The following is a 19,858-nucleotide window of genomic DNA, read 5'->3' as shown; positions in this document are numbered from 1 at the left end:
CACCACTTTTAAGATGAATAATCGTTTCATTTATATTTGAAAGAAAAACTGTTTACATCCAAAACAAATGCCATCAAACAGGTTTATTAGTAGAGCTGAAACAAAAAAAAGTGACAGTTCATAAACAACCATTTTTGTGGTGTATACCGTAAGGCTGATGTCATTTTATTTCAAATCTGTTGAACATATTAACACATTTATGTCTCAGTGTATCTTTAGCCTTCACATTGTCCATCTCAGATATATGGCTTTTATTTTCTCTACTTAGAAAAGTATGATTAAAAACATCCTTATATACACAAATACATTCATATTTACATATTGCAAATGGTGTGAATCAGTTACATTATTGTTTTCTAAAAAGAAAAATGCTTTGACAAAAAAAGGTACATGTAATAGGACTGTGCAGCCTACATTAATACGTCTTGTACCACAAGCAGTTTAGCTTGCATTCAGTTTTTTGCTTTTCAAATGTAATAAAACAAACTTAGAAACCTTTAGGTGACAAAGAGAATACAAACATATTTAAATGTTTTTGTCTGGTAGGAACACAACCGTGGAAATCTGATGAAATACTGCTCTTCTGTTTTTACAGTGATTAAAGATGTAAAAGTCTTGGAACCGTAATGTCCATAAAACAGAGACTAGGAAACGTTCTTGCTATTTTCTGTGGTTTTATCACTGTCCTTGGACGTATCGTGTTTACTGTCCTTTTTCTCTTCTTTCTTATCTCGGCTTCTGCTTCTTTCCCGACGATCTCTGCCTCTGTCACGGTCCCTCTCCTTTTCTCTCTCTCTCTCCCTCTCTCTGTCCCTATCTCGATCTCTGTCTCTGTCCCTGTCTCTACCCCGATCTTTCCCACGATCCCTGTCACGGTCTCTCTCTCTGCTTCTGGATCGGTCCCGCTTCCTGTCTCTCTCACGCTCTCGTTCTCGCTCTCTGTCACGGTTTCTTCCCCTATCTCGGTCCAAGTCTTTCCTGTCAGATTCCCTAACTCTGTCTCTGTCTCTTTCCCTGTCCCTATCTCGGTCTCGCCTCTTGTCTGAATCTTGATCCCTGTGTCGTTCTCCCTCTGCATCCCTGTGCCTCTCACCCTCCCTCCCTCTGCTGCGGTCTCTTTCTCGGCTACGCTCGTTATCCCGGTCCCTTTCTCTGCCTCTGTCCCACTCTCTTTCTCGGCTCCACCGCTTTCCCTGCCCCTTGTCCCATGAGGGCCTGCCAGCATGAGGGACATCTCTCTCTTTCTCTCTCCGGCGGTCCTCAGACAGATCCCTCGGCCTCTCATCAGGGGCCTGTGAGGAACCATGAATGAGTTCTCTATGTCCTTCAAAGCGGCTGAAGCGATCTCCACTGCGAGGCTCTGAGTCCTCACGGGTGGTGCTGCTCCTCCTCCTCATTTCAGGAGAATGGCGGCGCCAGTGATCGTCCCGGTGTAGGTCTGGCGGACCTAGTGGAGCCTCCGGAGGAGTTGGCAGCAGTGGCCCGCTGTGGCGAACAGGTCTCGCCTCATCAGAGTACCTGTCAAAGCGGTACCGGTCAGAGCCTGCAAAAGGCGGAGGTCTGGTCTCCTGAGATGGAGGGCCTCTGTGCTCATCAAAAAATCCTCGGTGTGGTGGTGAAGATGGAGGTCTGGAGCCCCCATACTGGATTTGTGGATTGAAGTGCTCCCCACTGGGAGGCTGACCTCGTCTGTCCTCATACTGGTTATGTGGAGGTCCCCGGTAGCTTGGACCTGGTGGAGGGCCCTGATTGGGATTATTAACAGCATCTTTGTTATACTGTTCTGCAGATCCTCGAGCCTGGTCTACTATTGTTGGTTGAGCCCCATGGTCACCATACTGAGGTGGTGGGGGACCCCTATGCCCTGGAAAGAGATTTGGAAGAGGAAGCCTGTTATCAAAGTGACCAGGTGGCAGAGCGGTGAAAGGCAGAGGAGGACCTCTGTTTCCAGGGAAATTAAAAGGTGGTGGGGGAGGACTAGTGAATCTGGGCGGAGCTAAGCTGTTCTGTCCATCGAAGGTGGGGGGAAGGGGAAGTCCTGGAGGGGGACCTGGTTGTCCAATGTGCTGAGGGGGAATGGAGGGATCAAATATCTGAGGAGGTGGGCCCCTCTGGGTTACTGGAGGGAATGGTGGTAGTGGTGGGCCTCTGGGTGGCATGATATTCTGAGGTGGTGGGCCAGGTGGTGGCTGTTGAGGTGGTGGCTGCGTGCTTGACCACTGGTTTTGATAGGGAGGGTATGAAGATGGTGGTGGGCCATACTGCTGACTGCTGTCACCTTGCATTGGGGGATGACTGTGCACAGGGGGAGGAACATGGATTGGAGGAGGGGGTCCCTGAATAGGAGGGGGGGCTGACATTGGAGGACCTTGCATGGCCTGCATGGGTGGTAGCACAGGCACTGGAGGCGGCCTCATTATTAGATTTTGGCCCTGCATGGAACGGGGAAGGGAGAAGTTGGGTTGTGGAGGAATGTCAGCTGGAGGTTTGTACTCACTGTCGAAGTCTGACCCTGTCATGTGATGCAGCATGTGATGTGACTGAGTGTCAGCTGCTGCTGTGCTCTGAGTGAGTACTGGGATTGTTGAAGTTATTTTGGATGTTTTTGCAGGCTCACTGTAATATCTTGCTGTAGATGTCTCTTGGCTATTCTCCTCATACTCTGAATCCTCAGCTTTTAAAATACTGGCTGCATTTGGCCACATACTGAACTTGTCCATCTTTGTTTCAGACTTAACTGGCTCGCTTTCCTCTTTTTTCTCTTCTTTCTCATCTGTGTAGCTGACTTCCATATCAGGGTCCACCTTTTCGCCTAATAAAGGAATTGAAACCTCTGCCTTGTCCGATTCCATGAAAACTAGCGCCTCACTTTTCACTTCCTCTTGATGCAGTGAGGGGTCTGAATCTTGTGACGAGTCTGCAGGTTCGCCTGTTTTAGGCGACTGCAGCTCTTGCACCTCAGGCTGTGAGGCTGGAGGAACAGGATCGGTCACTGGAGCAGGTGTCTCCTCTTTGTCCTCGGGTTCATCAGACAGTTTTCTGCTGCCTGTAGACTGGCGAGGATCCCTGCTTTGTCTGGGATCTCTCCTCTGATTGATTAAAGGAGCAACAGATGAAGATTTCACAAGCTCCTCAACCTTTTTGCCAAGCTGTAGCAACTGACAATTGGCCAAAAGAGATTTTGCAGGTTGAGTTAAGAGTGTGCTTGCAAGTGTCACTGAGGCAATAGGAGTGCTTGTAGAGGACATTTGCTGTTCTCCTTGTTTCTGCAATGCTTGATCACCAATGTGTTTAAGGCTCTCAAGAATCTTTTGGGGATCGGCTGCAGACTCAGTTGCAGGCTTAGCTTGACCTGGAACTAAAGTTTCAACCTCTTCGAAAATAGAGTCATCCTCTGGGTCATATGCAACATCATCAGCTTCACTTGTTTCCACCTTAGGTTGCTTAGTGACTTCAGGTTTGCTTACCACCTCCATAGGCTTCTTCGGCACATTGTAGGATCTACTGGGGTCATATTCTTCTTCTGGGTCATAAGGTCGGTCATCTTCATCCTCCTCTACTGTTTTTTCTTTAGAAATCTGTGCAAACTTCTGAACTATAGGATCTAACATTGTACCTGTTGGGGCAGCAAATTCCCCACCCTGATCAGACGGTGAGTTGGAAGCTTCAGAGTCATGTTTTTTCTTGCCAAAAAGAGTCTTGAGAATGGTCTCAAGAGGAGTGGCAGCTGCTGCGGATGAAGAAACAGAGTTGGATGAAGAAACGGAGTCCTTGTCAGTGGTAGCGGATGGAGCCTTGATGGAAGATAACAGGGACAGAACAGAGGTGGTGGAAGCCTCGGAGGAGCTAGATGGAGGTGATCCTGGAGGAGTTGTGCTGAAGGGGATTTCAAGACTTTGCCGTGTGTTCTTTTCTGCTTTGACTGCAGGAGGTGGCTTTGGAAGGCTGGTTTCCTCTGCATCTTTGGTTTGAGTCTTGGGCCGTTTCTCTTCACTTTCTAACGGAGCACCAGGACGTTTTCTATCCTTCTGGCAGATCAGCAGGCCAAGGAGCAGGTTGGGACGAGCTGGTTCAAGACCTGTGAAATAAAAAGACCAAAAAATAAGCTGAACGTGCAAAGCTAAAGAAATGTTTTCATGGTCCAAACTGAAACAAAATGTACTGTACTTGGTTTTAAAAGACATAAAACCAAAATTCATAGAAGACTAATTGTTAAATTTGCTGATATCTGTCAGTTGTGATATGTGCTGATGATGAATTTCCAGATAATCTACTGACAGTGGCAAAAACAAAAAAACAAAACCCAATAAAACTGTGTGAATATAATAACTTTGATGCTTTGTTATCATCAGTACCCTACAGTCAGGGCCAATGATTTCCACACTGACATTTCATTTCACTCCTTTAATATAAAAAGAATCATCAACAGCTAATAGTTGCAAAATATGCAGAAAAAAATAGCCCTGAGATTCCCAAATGGACAGCTGACTTTATGTTGCCGTAACTTCTCAGCTGTTGTTTAAGACTAAATGCAATAAAAACACTGACTTTGTTTCAGTGGTGCAGCATGTGAAAGAATGAGCAAAACCTATTTGTAATGTGACTGAAAACATAGCTCATAGAAGTGTACTGGTAACATCTATCCAATATTGTTTTCACTGATCCAGCTCAGAAGAAACAACAAGCTGAGACTAACATGACAACCTGCGATGCAAACTTTCTTTATTAAGTCAAATACACAGAAGAGACACAGTAACTGTTACATGCAGAGATATTTACAGGGTATCAACAAGGAGCGTGAGCACCCTCTACAGTACAAACCCATCAATTAAACCAACTCTCTTTTCCAACCTCAGGAAAAAATGGATTTAACATACTCCAAACACACAAGGAATAGAAAGAAAGTTTTACCATAAAAACAATAATATTTACAAATTTACACACAAATACCCACAAAGATGTATACATCTATCTCTTTACATGCTTACCTGGCCCGTCAAATGGCAACAGTTTGGAGGGTAATGGGTCCTTTGAGCCCAGGGGGATGAGATAGAGGTCTTTGATGCGGCGGTTGTTGTTAGCTACCACACCAAATCTTTTTCTGCTGCTAAAGTAAGAGAAAAGAGAGACGTATGCCACCTCTTCCTCCTCTGTGGCTGGATGGAAACGGATCAGGCACAGCTCCTGTGATTTGAAAAAGAAAACAGTACAGTTTCATGCAAGGCTTTAAAGTTAAAACAGCCTTTTAACAAGTTAGTTTTTGTACTAACAAACCTTGGAGAGGGAGGTTTTTAGTTTCCCAACATAGTCCCAAACTGTGGTTGGAGAAATCCGACCTCCAACATGAATGGTGTCTGGCAAATCCTGCACAACAACAACAAAACCAGTTATTTTTTTGGCCTGTATGTATGTCAAACAGTTTGAAATTCAAAGATTACAGGGTCTGATATTAAAGTGGACCTATTATACTCCTTTACAACCAGATATTTTTTATTCTTGGACTATCCTTTTTCATTTTAGGGCCTTTTTGCATTCTACTTTCTTCTAACTGAAGACCAAAATGTTTAAATAAGAAAAAGCATAAGGCATTTACAAAGAAAACTAATACCATAAATGTCATTTCTATGAATCATTAATGATAACGAAAATATTCTTGCTTTAGAAAATGTACCTCTTTCAGGTGTTCAAATGATCCCGAGACCAGGTAAGCCTTGGTTACAAACTTTGCTACTGACTGCATGTTGATAAATCCTTTCCAAATCTTCTCTTGACCATGGAGAAATATTGCAGTTTCCCCCTCAGGAGGCGGCTCAGATCCACTGTAAAAACAAAAGCATCTTCCTTTTAGACAGGCTACATGCAGTCTCTTACTATAACATACTACACAAAACAGTATCTCAAAGCATCTCATCAACAACAAAGTCCCTCAGTATCACCAGCACTACAGCTGCTGTTACTTTACTCTGGTATACTTTTAGCTAAAACGTAAAATATCTGTGCAAAATACTAAAGCTTATTAAAAAGAGAGCTCTCTGGTATTTTTAAGAACTTTGGTGAGATGTAGCACCTTGTTTTTGACAGTTTGGGCGCAGCAACTGAAGGTGGCGGCGCAGGGGGCATCGGTAGTGGTGCCTTAGGTAAAACCTCCAATGGAGCAGTAACAGGAGCTGGGAGTGGGTCTGCTGCATTGCTGGCAGGCTTTTCTGGGGCCATGTAAGTGACGCTCACCCCGGTGCTGTGCCTGGCCATGCGAGGGTCCCTGCGGGTGATACTGACAGAGGAGATGGGTACAGGGGCCTGTGCTACAGGTGCCATCGTGGTGATATCCTCCTGATAGAGCTGTGGCTGTGATTCTGGAACTGCTGGCTCTACGGTGGACTGGTAGGATGAAGAGGCCGGGTGTTGGTACAATGAAGGATCTTGGTAGGTGGCCATGCCGGCCTGTGGCTGGCTGACAGGTGAGACATCCCCTGATCTGGATGAGAATGACTCTTGTCTAGGTGGCTTTGTTTCAGGCTTCTTGGTGAGTCTGGCTTTTTTAGCAGCAGGCTCATCTTCTGTCTTTTGGCCTACACGGCAAGATTATTACAAAAATAAAGAAATAAATCATCCATATAATAATCAATTCTGCTGAAAAATGATAGCACTTCTTCTTAGCCTCTTATTTACCTGTACATATTTTGCAGTTGAGGTCAAACAGATGGGCCCTGTGTTCAGAAGTAGTGTCTTTGAGCATGCTACTAAAAATGTCTGGCATGCTGCTGCCACTGTTCCCCTCAGCAGCAGATGCCTGAGCTGAAGCTGAAGGGGTGGAACCAGATTCCTCCTGATCCTGAGGATATACCAAAGAAGATCAGTCAAACTTCAGATGAACTGGAATCGCAGGCACTCATGTAACAACTACAATTCTCAGTGGTTCACACACCCATGCATTTTGTGAGAGGCAGATAAAGCTTAGGAAAGAAACTGACAGGACAAGAGGCGATAACTTGTAAGCTGGTGAACATTCTTTGATAGTTTGCACTGTGTGCCAAGAACCTCATGCATGAAAAAAAGAGGGTGAGAGCAGCAGCTTGCCACCACTTACTGTAGAAGAAGCCATGCGAGAAGATGAAGTGGTGGCAGAGATACATACATCTGCATCAGATGTTGGTGGAGCATCCTCCACATCGGCGCTATGGGAGCCACCATCATGCCTGTTGCCTGGTTTGGACTGCCCTGAATGGGCTTTTGCACTAGGAGACTGAGGCTAAAGAAAAGGAAAAGGGGAAAAAAACTTTACAATGGTGTAAATTTATGCAGACAGGTTTTTCAAAACTGCAAATCCTAACAGGAAAATTTATGAGTCTTAAGCTGCCCTATACCTGATGTTTGAATTAAAAGGCAGTGCCATTTACCTCAGGAGCCTCAGGCTTCCTCCACTCAGATATCTCCTTTGAAAGCAGCTCTTCAGCACTTAGTCTGACCAGTCTAAAGGGACTGACCTCACCTCCCACCACTCGGTAGAACAAGCCCTGAGACAAACATGCCATACAGCGCAAACATGAGAATATGTTTTTCAAGCTATAATTGGTGTCCTTCCATTCACAGCTGCATAAACACAAGATATGTACTTTACTGAAAACAGCATGCACGTTAATGTTGACTCACTTTGTTTTTAGGGTCCTTCAGATTGAACATGAGGGACCTGTATTTGTTTTTGTATTTGCTGTCGGTGCTAAGACAGAGGTTAAACATCTCCTTTTCAATAGCAAATGCCAGTCGCCCCACCTCGCTCTCTGTCATTTTCAGATCATCACTGTCGCACACCCTGGTGGAAATGAACAAAAGAATGTATGTTTAAATCTGCAGACCTCGGGTAATGTTTTTGGAACCAAAAGAAGAAAGAATTTGGAAAAAAAAAAAAATCAAACTGGGACTTGCAGGTCACTCACCTTTTATAAAGGATGTCTGTCAAAGACCGCCGGATGTTCTGTCTCATCTGGTTGTTAGGTGGAAGCGGCATAGGGGAAACAGGTGGTGCTGAAACAGGTGGTGCTGAAACAGCTGAATGTGTAGGTCTGGAGGATGAAGAGTGGCTGGAGGGAGAGGAGGAAACGGGAGATGATGGGACTCTAGGGGATGAGGACGACTGTCTGTGGGGACTAGTGTCCTTTTGCTGAGGTTGCTTCTTGGGAATGGTGAAGTTAGACTTGGTGACTCTCAGTGCTCCTGTGACGTGGATCGGGCCTGAAGGAAAGGGAGATGGGGAGTGGACAGGTGGCTGGCCGGCCTTTTTGGACTTTGTTGCAGTTTTAGCTGGGGGTGTTACAGGCTTCTTGGATCCCTTTGAACTGGCAGCTTGAACTGGAGGTTTCTTTCCCTTTGGGGAAACCTTGGTTGGTTTTGTTGCTGTGGACTTCTTGTTTCCTTTTCCAGCTGCCGCAGATGCTGAAGAGGATTTCTCAGGAGCTGGGGCTGGTTCCTTTTCCTTATGGTCCTTCTCACTGTGCTTCTCTTCTTTAGTTGGGGCTGGAAAACAAGAACAAGATCCAATATTTTAAAATATGTGATAATGTTCAGTTGTAATGTGCAATGTGGCAACATATTTTGCTAAATTACAGGCAGTCAATTGCACAAATCAGACTATATTGCTAAGTCGAAGTCAAGCAGTTTTAAAATGTATTTCAAATAAACTGAATCCCCCAAAAAACTAGTAAAAATGCAAATCATATTAGCGCGCGCGCGCGAGAGAGAGAGAGAGAGAGAGAGAGAGAGAGAGAGAGAGAGAGAGAGAGAGAGAGAGAGAGAGAGAGAGAGAGAGAACACTGTCAAAAAAACAAAGTTGACAACAGAGCAGATGAAGTCCCTTTTTATTTTGTAGTAGTGACAGCACAGTAGTGGGGGCGATACCTTCTTCCCAACTATTATAGAAATATGCAAGTGATGATCCTCAACGACAAAATTAGTATTGTTCTCCAATCATTTTGATATATTCACATAGAAGATGAGCAGGTTCAAGTACTATAAATCATGTGCCAGCCAAGCAGAATGAACTAAATAGCATTAAATCTAAAAAGATCTACAACTACCAGCTCCAAGCAACCACAACCAGGTATCCACTGGTTATAACCATGTGCCACAGGTGTCACACACCCTAAATATCAAAATGTAATTTAGTCTAACCATAACACTGTAAATATAATTAGTTAATATGACAAGATCACCTATATGCACCATCAAGTTGATAGTTGAACTCTGACCCCAGAAACACCAAAGCCAAATTCTTCTCCTCTTTCAAATTGTGGAGACAGTAGTAATCCATTTGATCAAAAGCTTCAGTCGCAATAAATATCACATAGAATATTTCCTAATTTGATATGGGGGGGCGGGGGGGGGGGGCAACCAGTAAGCCAATAGATCTGCTACCTGGTAAACACTTTCAAACTGTCATGTGCAGATGTTTGTCCTTCCGTCATCTCAAACGTGCGGCAGAACTGCATTAGCTTTGAGCTAACTTGACATACTATACAGCCACCAAATGTTTACACTATGCCTTTGTGCAATGATACAATATATACAACCAGAGCAACTAAAATCAGCTCTTTTCTATAGATCATAAGTTGTCAAACAAGCCAAAATCATCATTCAGCAAAAGGGATATGGATGATCAAATCACTGAGCTCTAACTTCCCCCTGTTGAAGAACCATCAGTGGCTATATGGCCTTCTTGAACATTAGGAATGCATTTATACCCAATTACTCTTTGCTGTCCCATCAGGTAAAATCCTCACTATTTCTCCAGGCTTTTTATAGAGGCAGCCAGACAGAAAATGAAACTGTCCACATTTCATATTGTTCCCTCATTACATTTAAAATCAGGTGCAAAAAATATGTTTAAAAAAATCAAGATGGCACTTCTTTTAGCCCTTTGTGCTCAGCCCAGGTCTTCAGATTTCATCTTCAGGTGTAGCATTCCTGAACTTCACTGCATCTCCACAGGTGCTCCAGTCTGATAGAGGTTCTGTCATATCCAGCTGTTCACCATCTGAGAGGCTCTCAAGCTTCAAAGTCTTCATAGTGTGTGTAGACTTAAACAGTTGCACCTGTCTAATTAAGCTTAACTGGTCAGGATATCCTACGGCAAGCCAACAACGCTCACATAATCAATCGAGGCATCCAAAAATCAGTTTAACACCTTTTATTTTAAAACCAGTTTCCCACGAGCAGTGATGAATCATATTCAACATGCATGAAAAACTTTGAAAAAAAATAGCCCATTACTCATAAAATGAAGGGCAAAAAACACAAGGTTGGATTTTTAATCAGCTCAATATGACCCAACTTCATAGGCTGACATTATCACAGGGGACAGCTCAGACACCTACCTGCTGGAGGATGGGAGGGAAGGGCCTTATTTGAGACCAACAGCTGAGGAGATGAACCCAGGATGTGAAGAGACATGTACGGTCAAACCAACCAGGTAATTTGAAAACACACACACGTCATATCAATCAATCACTAAATTTAAGATATTGCCCTCCTTTTTGTTTCTACCACACTGGCCTTTATAATCTCTTAGGTTGCAGGCACATAATGTGGGAAACCTATAAAAGGGGTACTCCAACAAACCAGTGCTGCATTTCCAAAAGACCAGGGACTCCCGGGAGGCATTCCTGAAACTAAGGGATTAAAATCAATGCAGCAGAGGCATTGCTCTGAAAAAAAAAAAATTTTTCTCATAACACATCGGCCTCAATGTAAATGTCTGCAACTTCCAAAATGATGATTTTGATTTACAGCACAGGCTTTCTGTAAGAAATTAAAAGGCTCCAATTCAAAGCCAAGATAAGAGCGATGCAAGTTGTTTCATGCTTCAGAAAGCTCCTCTAGAGCCAAGGAACACATTGTCCAACTTAATTAAGTAATCTTAAAAGAGTGCAACCAATGGAGTGAAGGACCCCTTTCCAAATAACTATCTGCTGGATCAGAAATACTTACCAAAATCACACGGGACACTTACCTGTTCACAGCTGCCAAGTTTTCATTAGACAACAAAATCCTTACATTAAACATCACAAAACCTTGTAAATGATAAAGTAGTCTGCTATACAGATGAGTTCATGTTCTTTCCCAAACGTTTGGACCAGTTTTAAAGGATGTTAGCATGACAGGAGCACATTTATAATGGAAGAGCAACAGTATGGTTTCAACAACAGATCAAGACCTTCAAAGAGATACATACACTTTTTGTTTAACACTGTTGGTGATATGGGTGTAGTCTTTTCTGGTGTTACTGCAATGTAATTATGGTCGCTGGACCAGGATGCAGTGGCTGGCGGAGGTGGGTGTTCCTCAGCATGCTCATCTTCGTCGTCATCATCATCTGGATCAGGACTGTGGTCTTCGCTATCCGACTCCTCCTGGGTCTTCTTCTGCACCTTCTTCCCACCGGCACCGGTCCCCTGAATAGACGAGAAGAAACACATTCAGACGTTTTAGCCACTCAGATTGATTTAAAGTGACAGTTCAGCCCAAAACCAAATTCAAATCTTTTTATCCAGGCCTACAGTACATTTTTATTCATATTGCCTATACTCATGAATCAAATGACTATGCAAAGAAAACATCCACCTACCCACTGTGATCTGTGCAGCTTTTAAACACCTATGGCAGCCCTCCTTAGCTGAGCTGTAGGGACTGCTAGCTACAAGTTTTATTTGTTTATAGAGTAGAAAGAAAATAGTTCCAAATGAACCTGCTCAGATCAAGGTTTGTGGATTTATTTATTTTGTAGTTTTAAAGACACTCAAGCTGAGTTTTAAAAAAATGCATTTATAGGCACTCTGAGCACAATAAGGCAAGTACCATCTCGCTCCACTCTAATAAAGAACATTTCCCCGGATAAAATCTCTAACTGGTCAACTGATACCATCAAAATCAAGATGGAAAAAACAGCACAACGGGGCAGGAAACACACATCACTTTTATTTAGGAGGTGGTGAACTGTTCCTTTAACAACAAATGAAGATGCTTAAAACGTGTTTACTTGTGTTGTTTTAAGAACAGATTTTTCTCTCTCCAAACAAAACAGGTAAACAAAATCAATAGCCTTTTCAGTCTACTCTCCTCTTTAAGCATACAAATAGTGTGCAGTTAATAATTTAAAACATATTAATGACATTTCTGTGTACTCCAATGCTGGAGCTGGAGGTCTCTTACACTGCTTTGCATGTATCCAAGTCTAAACCTGGACACATTTCTATGATTATTGTACTGTGTACTGAACTTTTTTTGAAATTGAAAATTATCTAAATCCGGAACATTAACATTAGTGTTTGGGCCTAGCATACCAAAATTGTCAGGCTTCCTGCATATGCTCTCCAGTTTAAATTATGACCATGGATTTAAACTTCACAAAACCAAGTAAATGATTACATAATCTGCTATACAGGTGAGTTCATGGTCTTTCCTAAACCTCTGGACCAGTTTTAAAAGACGTTAGCATGACAAGACCTACATTTATAAAGACACCCAATGTCTGAAGGAGTTGTTAAACTCAGGGATTGAGTTAAGCCACTTTAGTGTGCATCACTGCTCACTTCCTCTCCAAGCTGCTGAAGCTTTAATACGAAAGTCCTTTTGAGTTCCTGGAGAAGGCCTTTCTCCCCCAGTTTTTTTTCCCCCACAAGACAAAGTTTGCAAACAATCACTTCAGAAGCAACATATGTGAGACTACTGACTGCTTTTCTTGTCAATGAGAAAAAAATACATTAATACTGAGCTAAAACACACGTAGCAAATGTAACCACAAATTTTAATCTATACACAAAAAAAAAAAAAAAAAAAAAAAAAAAAGAGCACAAACAAGAATATAGACCATTTATAAGACAGACGAGTCTGCACTTTTTAAGTCTTTAGATTTTGCCCAATATATTAAAAATGTAACCTGTGATAGTGTATACAAACTACAGCCATGACTGTCAGTGCTTCATCATTGTTCCTGCATAAAGTCACCCCATATTCACCAGGGCGAGGGAACATCAGTAGTCTTTATGAACTGAAAATTATAATGGATCATTTATATTGGCTTGTAAAGTTAATACATGCTGGTTGTCTTAAAAACCCTAATCTGTATGCAGCACATTTCTTTGTGTCATGACACAGTAGAATGCTGAGGAATTATTCTCTTTGAGAACTCAAAGAGTGTTCAAAGATCAGATAGCATCATCTATCTGACAATGGATTAACTGTCTGTGTTGATCCATTTTCTGCAAATTACACTATTACAAATACATCCATTTTATGCCCCGATTGGCCAGTAGTATGCATGTTTCTGCCACTTCACATGAAATAAATGCACGTTTCATACTGGAAAAAGCCTTTTAAGACTAGGTTTGTGTGCCGACCCAATACGTTTGCTTATTTAGGCCAGCACTTAAGTAACAAATTATGCTGAAATCAGAGTTTAGCAGTTCCCATTTGTTTAAATGTTAGAATTAAGAGTAGACCATTCAATTATATTTATGCCTTGTGTACTGACACTGACATGCAGAGTGTAATCAAAAACAAGGAAACTTGATATTGCCAAGACAAATGATGAAACTAAATTGGTGAATTTTTCTTCCCAAACAAGACAGTAATGACATCTGACTATATTAATTTCAGCAAACAATGCTGATATAATATCTCAAATGTGTCAAGACATGATGAAAACTCAATGAATGACTATGAAATATAAGGAGTGATTCAGTTTAGATAGTTCAGTCTGTGAAACAACAGACTCAAGTGTTGGTGACTACCTAATAACTTTTTAATTGTCAAAGGGAATTAACATTCCTGCTTTAAAACCAGGCAAACGTCATCATTTTAGGCCATCCAAGTTACCTTTAGTGTGGACTTTTTCTGAGCCTTGGCCTTATCCTTTTGCTTGGGCTCTTTGACATCAGTGATGGACTTCATGGCAGCAGCAGCATGTCTCAGGATACAGTCGTTTCCACAGTACACAGAATCAGGTTGGGCATCATTTTCACAGCCAGGTCCAATACATCTCGAGAGGGAAGACTCCTCATCAGCCTTTCGCTCAGCCTTGTCCTCGGGAACCGCCAATGTTGGGGTCGTTTTCACCTCCACGTGTGATGCGACTTTCTGTACTGTGTCTGGTGGGGCTTTGACTTCTGGTGTGCCTTCTGTTGCCTTCTTCTCAACAGGTGGTGTGGCCTTCTCTGCCTTTGGTTCAGCTGGTTGCTGTACTGCCTGCTTCAAGCCAGTACAAAATAAAATTAACAGCTACTGATATTCTGCATTTCGCTGTACGATTGTCAGTTCAAACAATTTAAGAATCATCTTATTAATTGTGATCGTAATAGCATTTAAAGAATTTTGAGCTTCAAGCTGCTTTAGGTAGGCTTCTTTTTGCCATGCTTTCAATTTTTATCTGTAAACTTACATGTGAAAAACACCTACATCTCTCAGCAGAAAACTGGGCAGAGAGCCCTACCTGCCACCAATTATTACAACCTAACTGACATTCTTGAAAATAATGATTACTGTGCTCATTTTCAGCTACATAATTAAGCTATATATATTTGATTCCTGAGCTCTATTAGGATTTAGTGCAGCTTTGTGTGATTTATATATTAACATTTAAAATTTATCCTAAATTGACCCTTGGTGCAGCCCTCCCCCTTCTAGCTGGCTGGAATTTGTAAATGGAAGGTCTGAAAAGGGCGGGCCTGCAACTAAACCACAATGGACCCTGAGAATATGCCCTCTTTATGACATCAGACAGATCCAACAGTAGAAAAAACACACACAGAGCATTTACAGCAGTCTGAAGCTTGAACTTTTAGCACACAGATATTACATCTACATATACTGGCCTTATTATTTTAAAAATCACAGCATGCACCATGGTAGTATATGACAAAAAAATAAAAAGCACATAATTTTCCCTTTAAAAAAACCCAACATTTATGCACTCAAAAAGCAGTAGTAATGTAACTGGTATATGGCATCAAATGAGAAATTAAGTCATTAAGCATGGCATCAAATTAAGGACCGCACTTAAAACCCACTGTTAAATATTTAATAATAAGATGTGCAAAAAATAATTTGGAGGCTAAAACATTTTTTACGTTCATATCAGCTGCAAAGACCTACCGGCTGAAAGATTTTTATCTTCTTTTTTCCCGTTGGATTAGTAGCCTTCTCTATCCTTCCTTTGATACCCAGGTCCTCTGTTGCTTTCTCATCAGTACCAGTAGTTTGTGCAGATGAAGCTGCTGCTCGAACAGCTGACGGACTGGAGTCCCCTCCGGCATTATTACCTTTAACAGCACTTGTAGACGAGGTAACAGGAGGAGTGGAAGCATTGGTCGGCGAAGCAAAATCAGTTTTGGGCTTCCCAATTTCCATATTTGTAGAAAGAATAGAAGTTGCAGGCCTGACCACCTGGTTTTTCTTAGCGGTGCAGTTTGGGCAGATGTAGTCTTCCCCATTTCTCTCCATCAGCCGTCCACGGGCCTCAGTGATTCCCACACAGTCCCCATGAAACCACTCTTCACAGCGGTCACAGCAGATCATAAACCTGGTGAGCAGTGAATATCAAGACATTCTCAAATAATAGTAATTAAAACATTTTTTTACTTGTGTATGAAATGATTCCTACAAAAGGCAACTAAGAGACAGTAGAGAGAAACAAAAACAAGTTTATGCACTACAGGATAAAGAGAGGCCAAAACAAACCTTTTGTTATGTTTTTGACGACAGATGCAGTAAAGTGCATTGGGGTCATAGCCTCCATCATCAGACTCCACTGAAGATGACGATGTGGATAAGTCATTCTCATCCTCATCATCTTCATCATCATCTTCTTCTTCTTCTTCCTCCTCCTCCCCCTCTTCCTCCTCCTCCTGTGTCTGGGGTTTCCGTGTTTTTACACCACTCTGGGTAGCTTTAGGCTTTGCTTCCTTCTTTACAAGAGCATTGTTCTTGTTGTCAGAAGCTTTAACAGGTGTAATGTTCTGATTAGCTGCCTTCTTTTTATTGACATATGTCCGTATTGGTCCACGTTTTCCCTGCACTGCTGCAGCCTTGTCTGCCTCATCCTCGCCAGTCTTCTCAAGTTCATCATTTTTATCGTCATTCTTCTCCTCAGCAAACTCCTTCTTCTCAGAGTCCTCCTCTGGCTGAGTCTGTGCTGCACTGACACTCCCTACAGCTTCAGAAGTGAGATCACTCTTTTCTTCTTTTTTCTCCTCACTGTCATCCTGTGTATTCTTGACAGCATCTTTACTGTCTTCTTCATTCTCAGAGCTTCCCTCATCTTTCACCGTCGCTCCACCACCTCGGGTCTGCCTGCCACTACCTCGACCTTTCTTTTGAGTCTGCTTCCTTGCACCACTCCTTGTCCTTCTCTCAGGAGTCTCTGCTTTTTCCTCAACGGCCTTGGAATCAGCATTACCATCAAAGCTGGCCTCTGAGGCCGTCTCTGCATCAGTTGGGGTTTGTGAAGGAGGATCTCCACTTTCCACACTGGGAGGTGCGCTCTTTCTTGACGCTCTTTTGGCATTCAAGAGGAATTCCTCTAGTTTGTCAGTACGTTTAGGCTGTCGGCCACTACGGCGCACAGGACAGCGGGTTTCAGGGCTGTCGGTTACCGCTTCCACTGGCATCTCTCTCTTTGCAATGGTGGACCGACGGAAACCCCAAGTCTTCTTTAGCTCACTCTTGGCCTTTGAAGATTTATCTTGCTCCCCTACCAACTGTTTTGGCACATTCTCACTTTCAAGGTGAAACTGTTCCTCCTTCTCACTCCGTCCTTCTCCAACGCCTGTGAACAACCATTATTGATATCAAATCAGCATAACATTGGAAGAAAGGGAGAATGTTTTGCAAGCATGCATATGTAAGGCAAAACAAACCAAAACACAAAAATTACTGCTCAATTCTTATATCGCCCATACTTACCGTATGTCTAACCACATTTAAAATAAAAGTCCCTGACACCATAATTGTACCCACTTTTACTTTTTAAGACAAGGCATTGTGAAGGGGGGAAAAAAAAAGCTCATTCAAGATACCTTGAGAGCAGCTATCCATGCGGTCCCAGCTCTGCTCTGGCTCAGGGGCTAGAGAGAGCTCAGGGCTCACATTCCCATCCATAGATGATGGAGTCACTATTCTCAAAATTAACGTCTACAGTTCAGAGAAAAGAACAAGAGACCGACTATGAGTCACTCTTTTCACTTTACAAAATGAAAATTACTGAGGGGTGCCAGCTTTAAGGTAGCACTAAGAATGCTTAATAACGTCATCATTCTTAGACATACTTGTTATATTCTTTTGTACTTACACTCGCAAATAATAATACTAAAAAAATATTTTTCCTTCTTTTTTTTCTTTTTTTTTAAGTGCAGCTCTTCAGAGAGTATGTTATGACACTAATGCTATCATGCATAGGGAACCCTGTGGGTGTAGAGCACCATGTACAGCACCCATGGAAATGGGCGCGATAGCACAAACATCTTAATATCATTTAGGCAAACAGGATAAAGAGAATCATTCTACAGAGTCTGTGCTTTGCGATCTTTCCAGTACTGTTATGCCATATTTAATACAGACAAAAATCACAAACCCTTTTTTAAAGGGAAAAACCACAAAATACTACAAAAAATAAATAAAAATCAGTAACCATCCCGCTGTTTAAAGGCAGTGATGCACATCCTCTAAAACTCTAATGTTGCCATGGTTGAAATAACCTTTTTTTTTTTTAAACCGTAACCACATACTTTACTTTTAAATACACTTTAACTAAAGGTTAATAAATTATGACTTTAAGAATATGACAACACTTTATAATCTTAGACTTAACACTCATAATTAACTATAGCTATTCACAAGCCTAGACAAAGTTCCTGGTGGTCTGATAAAATTCCAGTTTTGTTTTTCTGTTCTTCTTGGCAGTTTGAGTTACAAGAATTAAGATGATGTTTCCTTTATATTCTCTAAAGCCAGAACTGCTGTTCTAATTTAAGGAAAAATAATGACAGGGAAAACCAATATCCATACCTGCAGTTCAGCAGATGTCTAACAAAGCAGTTCTTCAAACAAAAAAGCTTCCATAAATCCCAAATCATCAGAATTGGTATGAGGTTAGAGAACCTGAAAGACACAAGGAAGCACAAGTTAGGACACATTTATTTCAGGCTTCACAGAAAACAGACATGCAGCACAATGGTATGATGACAAAAATAACAAATTGTAATTTTTAAATTATATTTTTATATTTTTAAAAAGTGACTGCTGCATTTTAAGAGCATGGGCAAATGGATGAAATAATCTAATCTGAAAGCATAAGTAGGCCAACCCATCACTTTACAAATACGCAAGTTCAAGTTTGCCATTTTCAGACAAGTTAGACCAAGTCAGAAACCTTTGGCAATTGTGTAAAGCCTTCTAGCATGAATATTCTTACGCAATGGACGCCTGAGTTTCCTGAAATTAGCGTTTTTATAAAGCCTTGCATACTGCACCGCCATCGATGGATTGGAGGGGGGTATCCACCCAAAGACTGCGAGTGTGATTGAACGGGATTTTGTCCAATGGTATGTCTGTGGTCACGACAACTCGCCACGTGAATGGGAGGACCGCTATAACCGAGGAAGGTGGGAGGGGCCATGACGAAAATAAAATTTCATATTATATAATATTGTGTATATACTTATACAGAAAAAAAACAACTTTAACACATTTGCTAAAGGTTTACATCAGGATGCTGCCTGACGGCAGTCATCGGAAGAGACATACTCGTGTCCAGTACTTGCTGCGCGACATTTAAAAGGTAGACTGCACACGGCCTTAGGACGCATGATATAATCTAATTTCTTCATTGCAATACGGCATACCACACTGTCACATGATACTATTTAAAAACAGAACAAAAAAACCCAATGTGCAGACAATCAAGCTAGCAAAACGATATTGGAAAATCCGCATACTATAAGAGCAGACCCGTTCTTCACTCCTACATCTCCAGTGACGGCCGCAAAACATTCAACATTCCGCCAACCGCTTAGCTATTTACCATTAGCTCATGTAAACTACAAACGGGGTGCCACAAGCGGCGAAGAAATATTCAGTGGGAAACGGTACGCAACCCTTTCTATAACACTGAAACTACATTTGTATTATTAGGTTATTCTAGTCGTTTTTGTTTTGTTTCACAATGCGAAACTGCGTGTTGCAAAACGTGCACTTGTAGCCAGTAAGCTTAGCTAGCGCTGTTGGCCACAGCGAGCGTGGGTAAGCTAGCGGCAAATTCAACTTAAAATCATTAGCATTTAGGTAACCGTTAAAAAGCCAACATATAGTACAAACAAACTACGTGGGACAAGTATTTTGTAGCAAACTCAAATTTTAACCAATGTATACAACTGAAGTCGAATTTAAAAGCGTAACTGTACTCAAGCTATCGTCAAGCAAATCGTGTTCAACGTCCTCGCATCCGATACCTTCGCCCTAGACATGTTTGGTAGCAACAAAACACAAAAGCACGAACACACTCCAAAAATAAATATAACGGAACTAAAATAAATTAAGTTGCTGTATTTTACCCACCCATGCGTTATAAATACGGATAATGTCCCCTCGCTCTTTCGTGGGTCAGTCCTCCATTTTCCATTCCCTTTGGAGCTAACTGACTGCAGCAGATGGCTGACGGTTTACACAAAACGCTTTGTGTCTACAGCGCCCCCATTGGCCAGGAGGGAAACTAAGTAGAAGCAGAGGTCGACGTTCCGTCAATACGTAATCACTTTCAAACGGCGGGAAAGGGTGTAATTGTTTTGGGGTTGTTGTTTTTTTTTTAACAAAATGT

General features: G+C 42.0%; 1 protein-coding gene across 4 annotated transcripts; it reads right to left on the bottom strand.

The window, feature by feature from the left end:
* Positions 1-35: 35 nt before the first annotated feature.
* On the bottom strand, positions 36-19,753 carry dido1 (death inducer-obliterator 1). 4 transcript variants are annotated; one of them, XM_085405846.1, is made up of 16 exons: positions 19,600-19,753; positions 18,052-18,144; positions 15,727-16,813; positions 15,142-15,568; positions 13,867-14,238; positions 11,225-11,444; positions 7,935-8,511; positions 7,651-7,810; positions 7,398-7,514; positions 7,088-7,249; positions 6,670-6,832; positions 6,068-6,569; positions 5,672-5,819; positions 5,275-5,364; positions 4,989-5,184; positions 37-4,078 (listed from the first exon to the last, which is right to left on the bottom strand). In XM_085405846.1, exons 3-16 carry the CDS (start codon positions 16,653-16,655, stop codon positions 645-647), a joined length of 7,497 nt encoding a protein of 2,498 aa, XP_085261972.1. In that variant the 5' UTR covers positions 16,656-16,813; positions 18,052-18,144; positions 19,600-19,753; the 3' UTR covers positions 37-644. The 4 variants fall into 4 exon arrangements, with proteins under 4 accessions (XP_085261971.1, XP_085261972.1, XP_085261969.1 ...); XM_085405845.1 differs by lacking the exons at positions 18,052-18,144; positions 19,600-19,753 and adding an exon at positions 17,064-17,203 and having other exon boundaries at positions 36-4,078; positions 7,136-7,249; XM_085405843.1 differs by lacking the exons at positions 18,052-18,144; positions 19,600-19,753 and adding an exon at positions 17,064-17,203.
* Positions 19,754-19,858: the final 105 nt, after the last annotated feature.

Source organism: Rhamphochromis longiceps, linkage group LG5, assembly GCF_057381845.1.
Source record: "Rhamphochromis longiceps isolate RC_006_pf linkage group LG5, R_longiceps_female_GT1.1, whole genome shotgun sequence".
NCBI classification, from domain to species: domain Eukaryota; kingdom Metazoa; phylum Chordata; class Actinopteri; order Cichliformes; family Cichlidae; genus Rhamphochromis; species Rhamphochromis longiceps.
The sequence above is the reverse complement of the archived record's forward strand: the minus strand, read 5'-3'. Positions and strand labels throughout refer to the sequence as shown.

Excerpts from the sequence above, each read along its gene's own strand:
- dido1 (XM_085405843.1), bottom strand. The coding sequence starts at position 17,145 with ATGGATGGGAATGTGAGCCCTGAGCTCTCTCTAGCCCCTGAGCCAGAG. Across the intron at positions 15,569-15,726 it reads CGTCAAAAACATAACAAAAG|GTTTATGATCTGCTGTGACC; the intron begins GTTTGTTTTGGC and ends ACTGCTCACCAG. Across the intron at positions 14,239-15,141 it reads AGATAAAAATCTTTCAGCCG|CAGGCAGTACAGCAACCAGC; the intron begins GTAGGTCTTTGC and ends ACTGGCTTGAAG.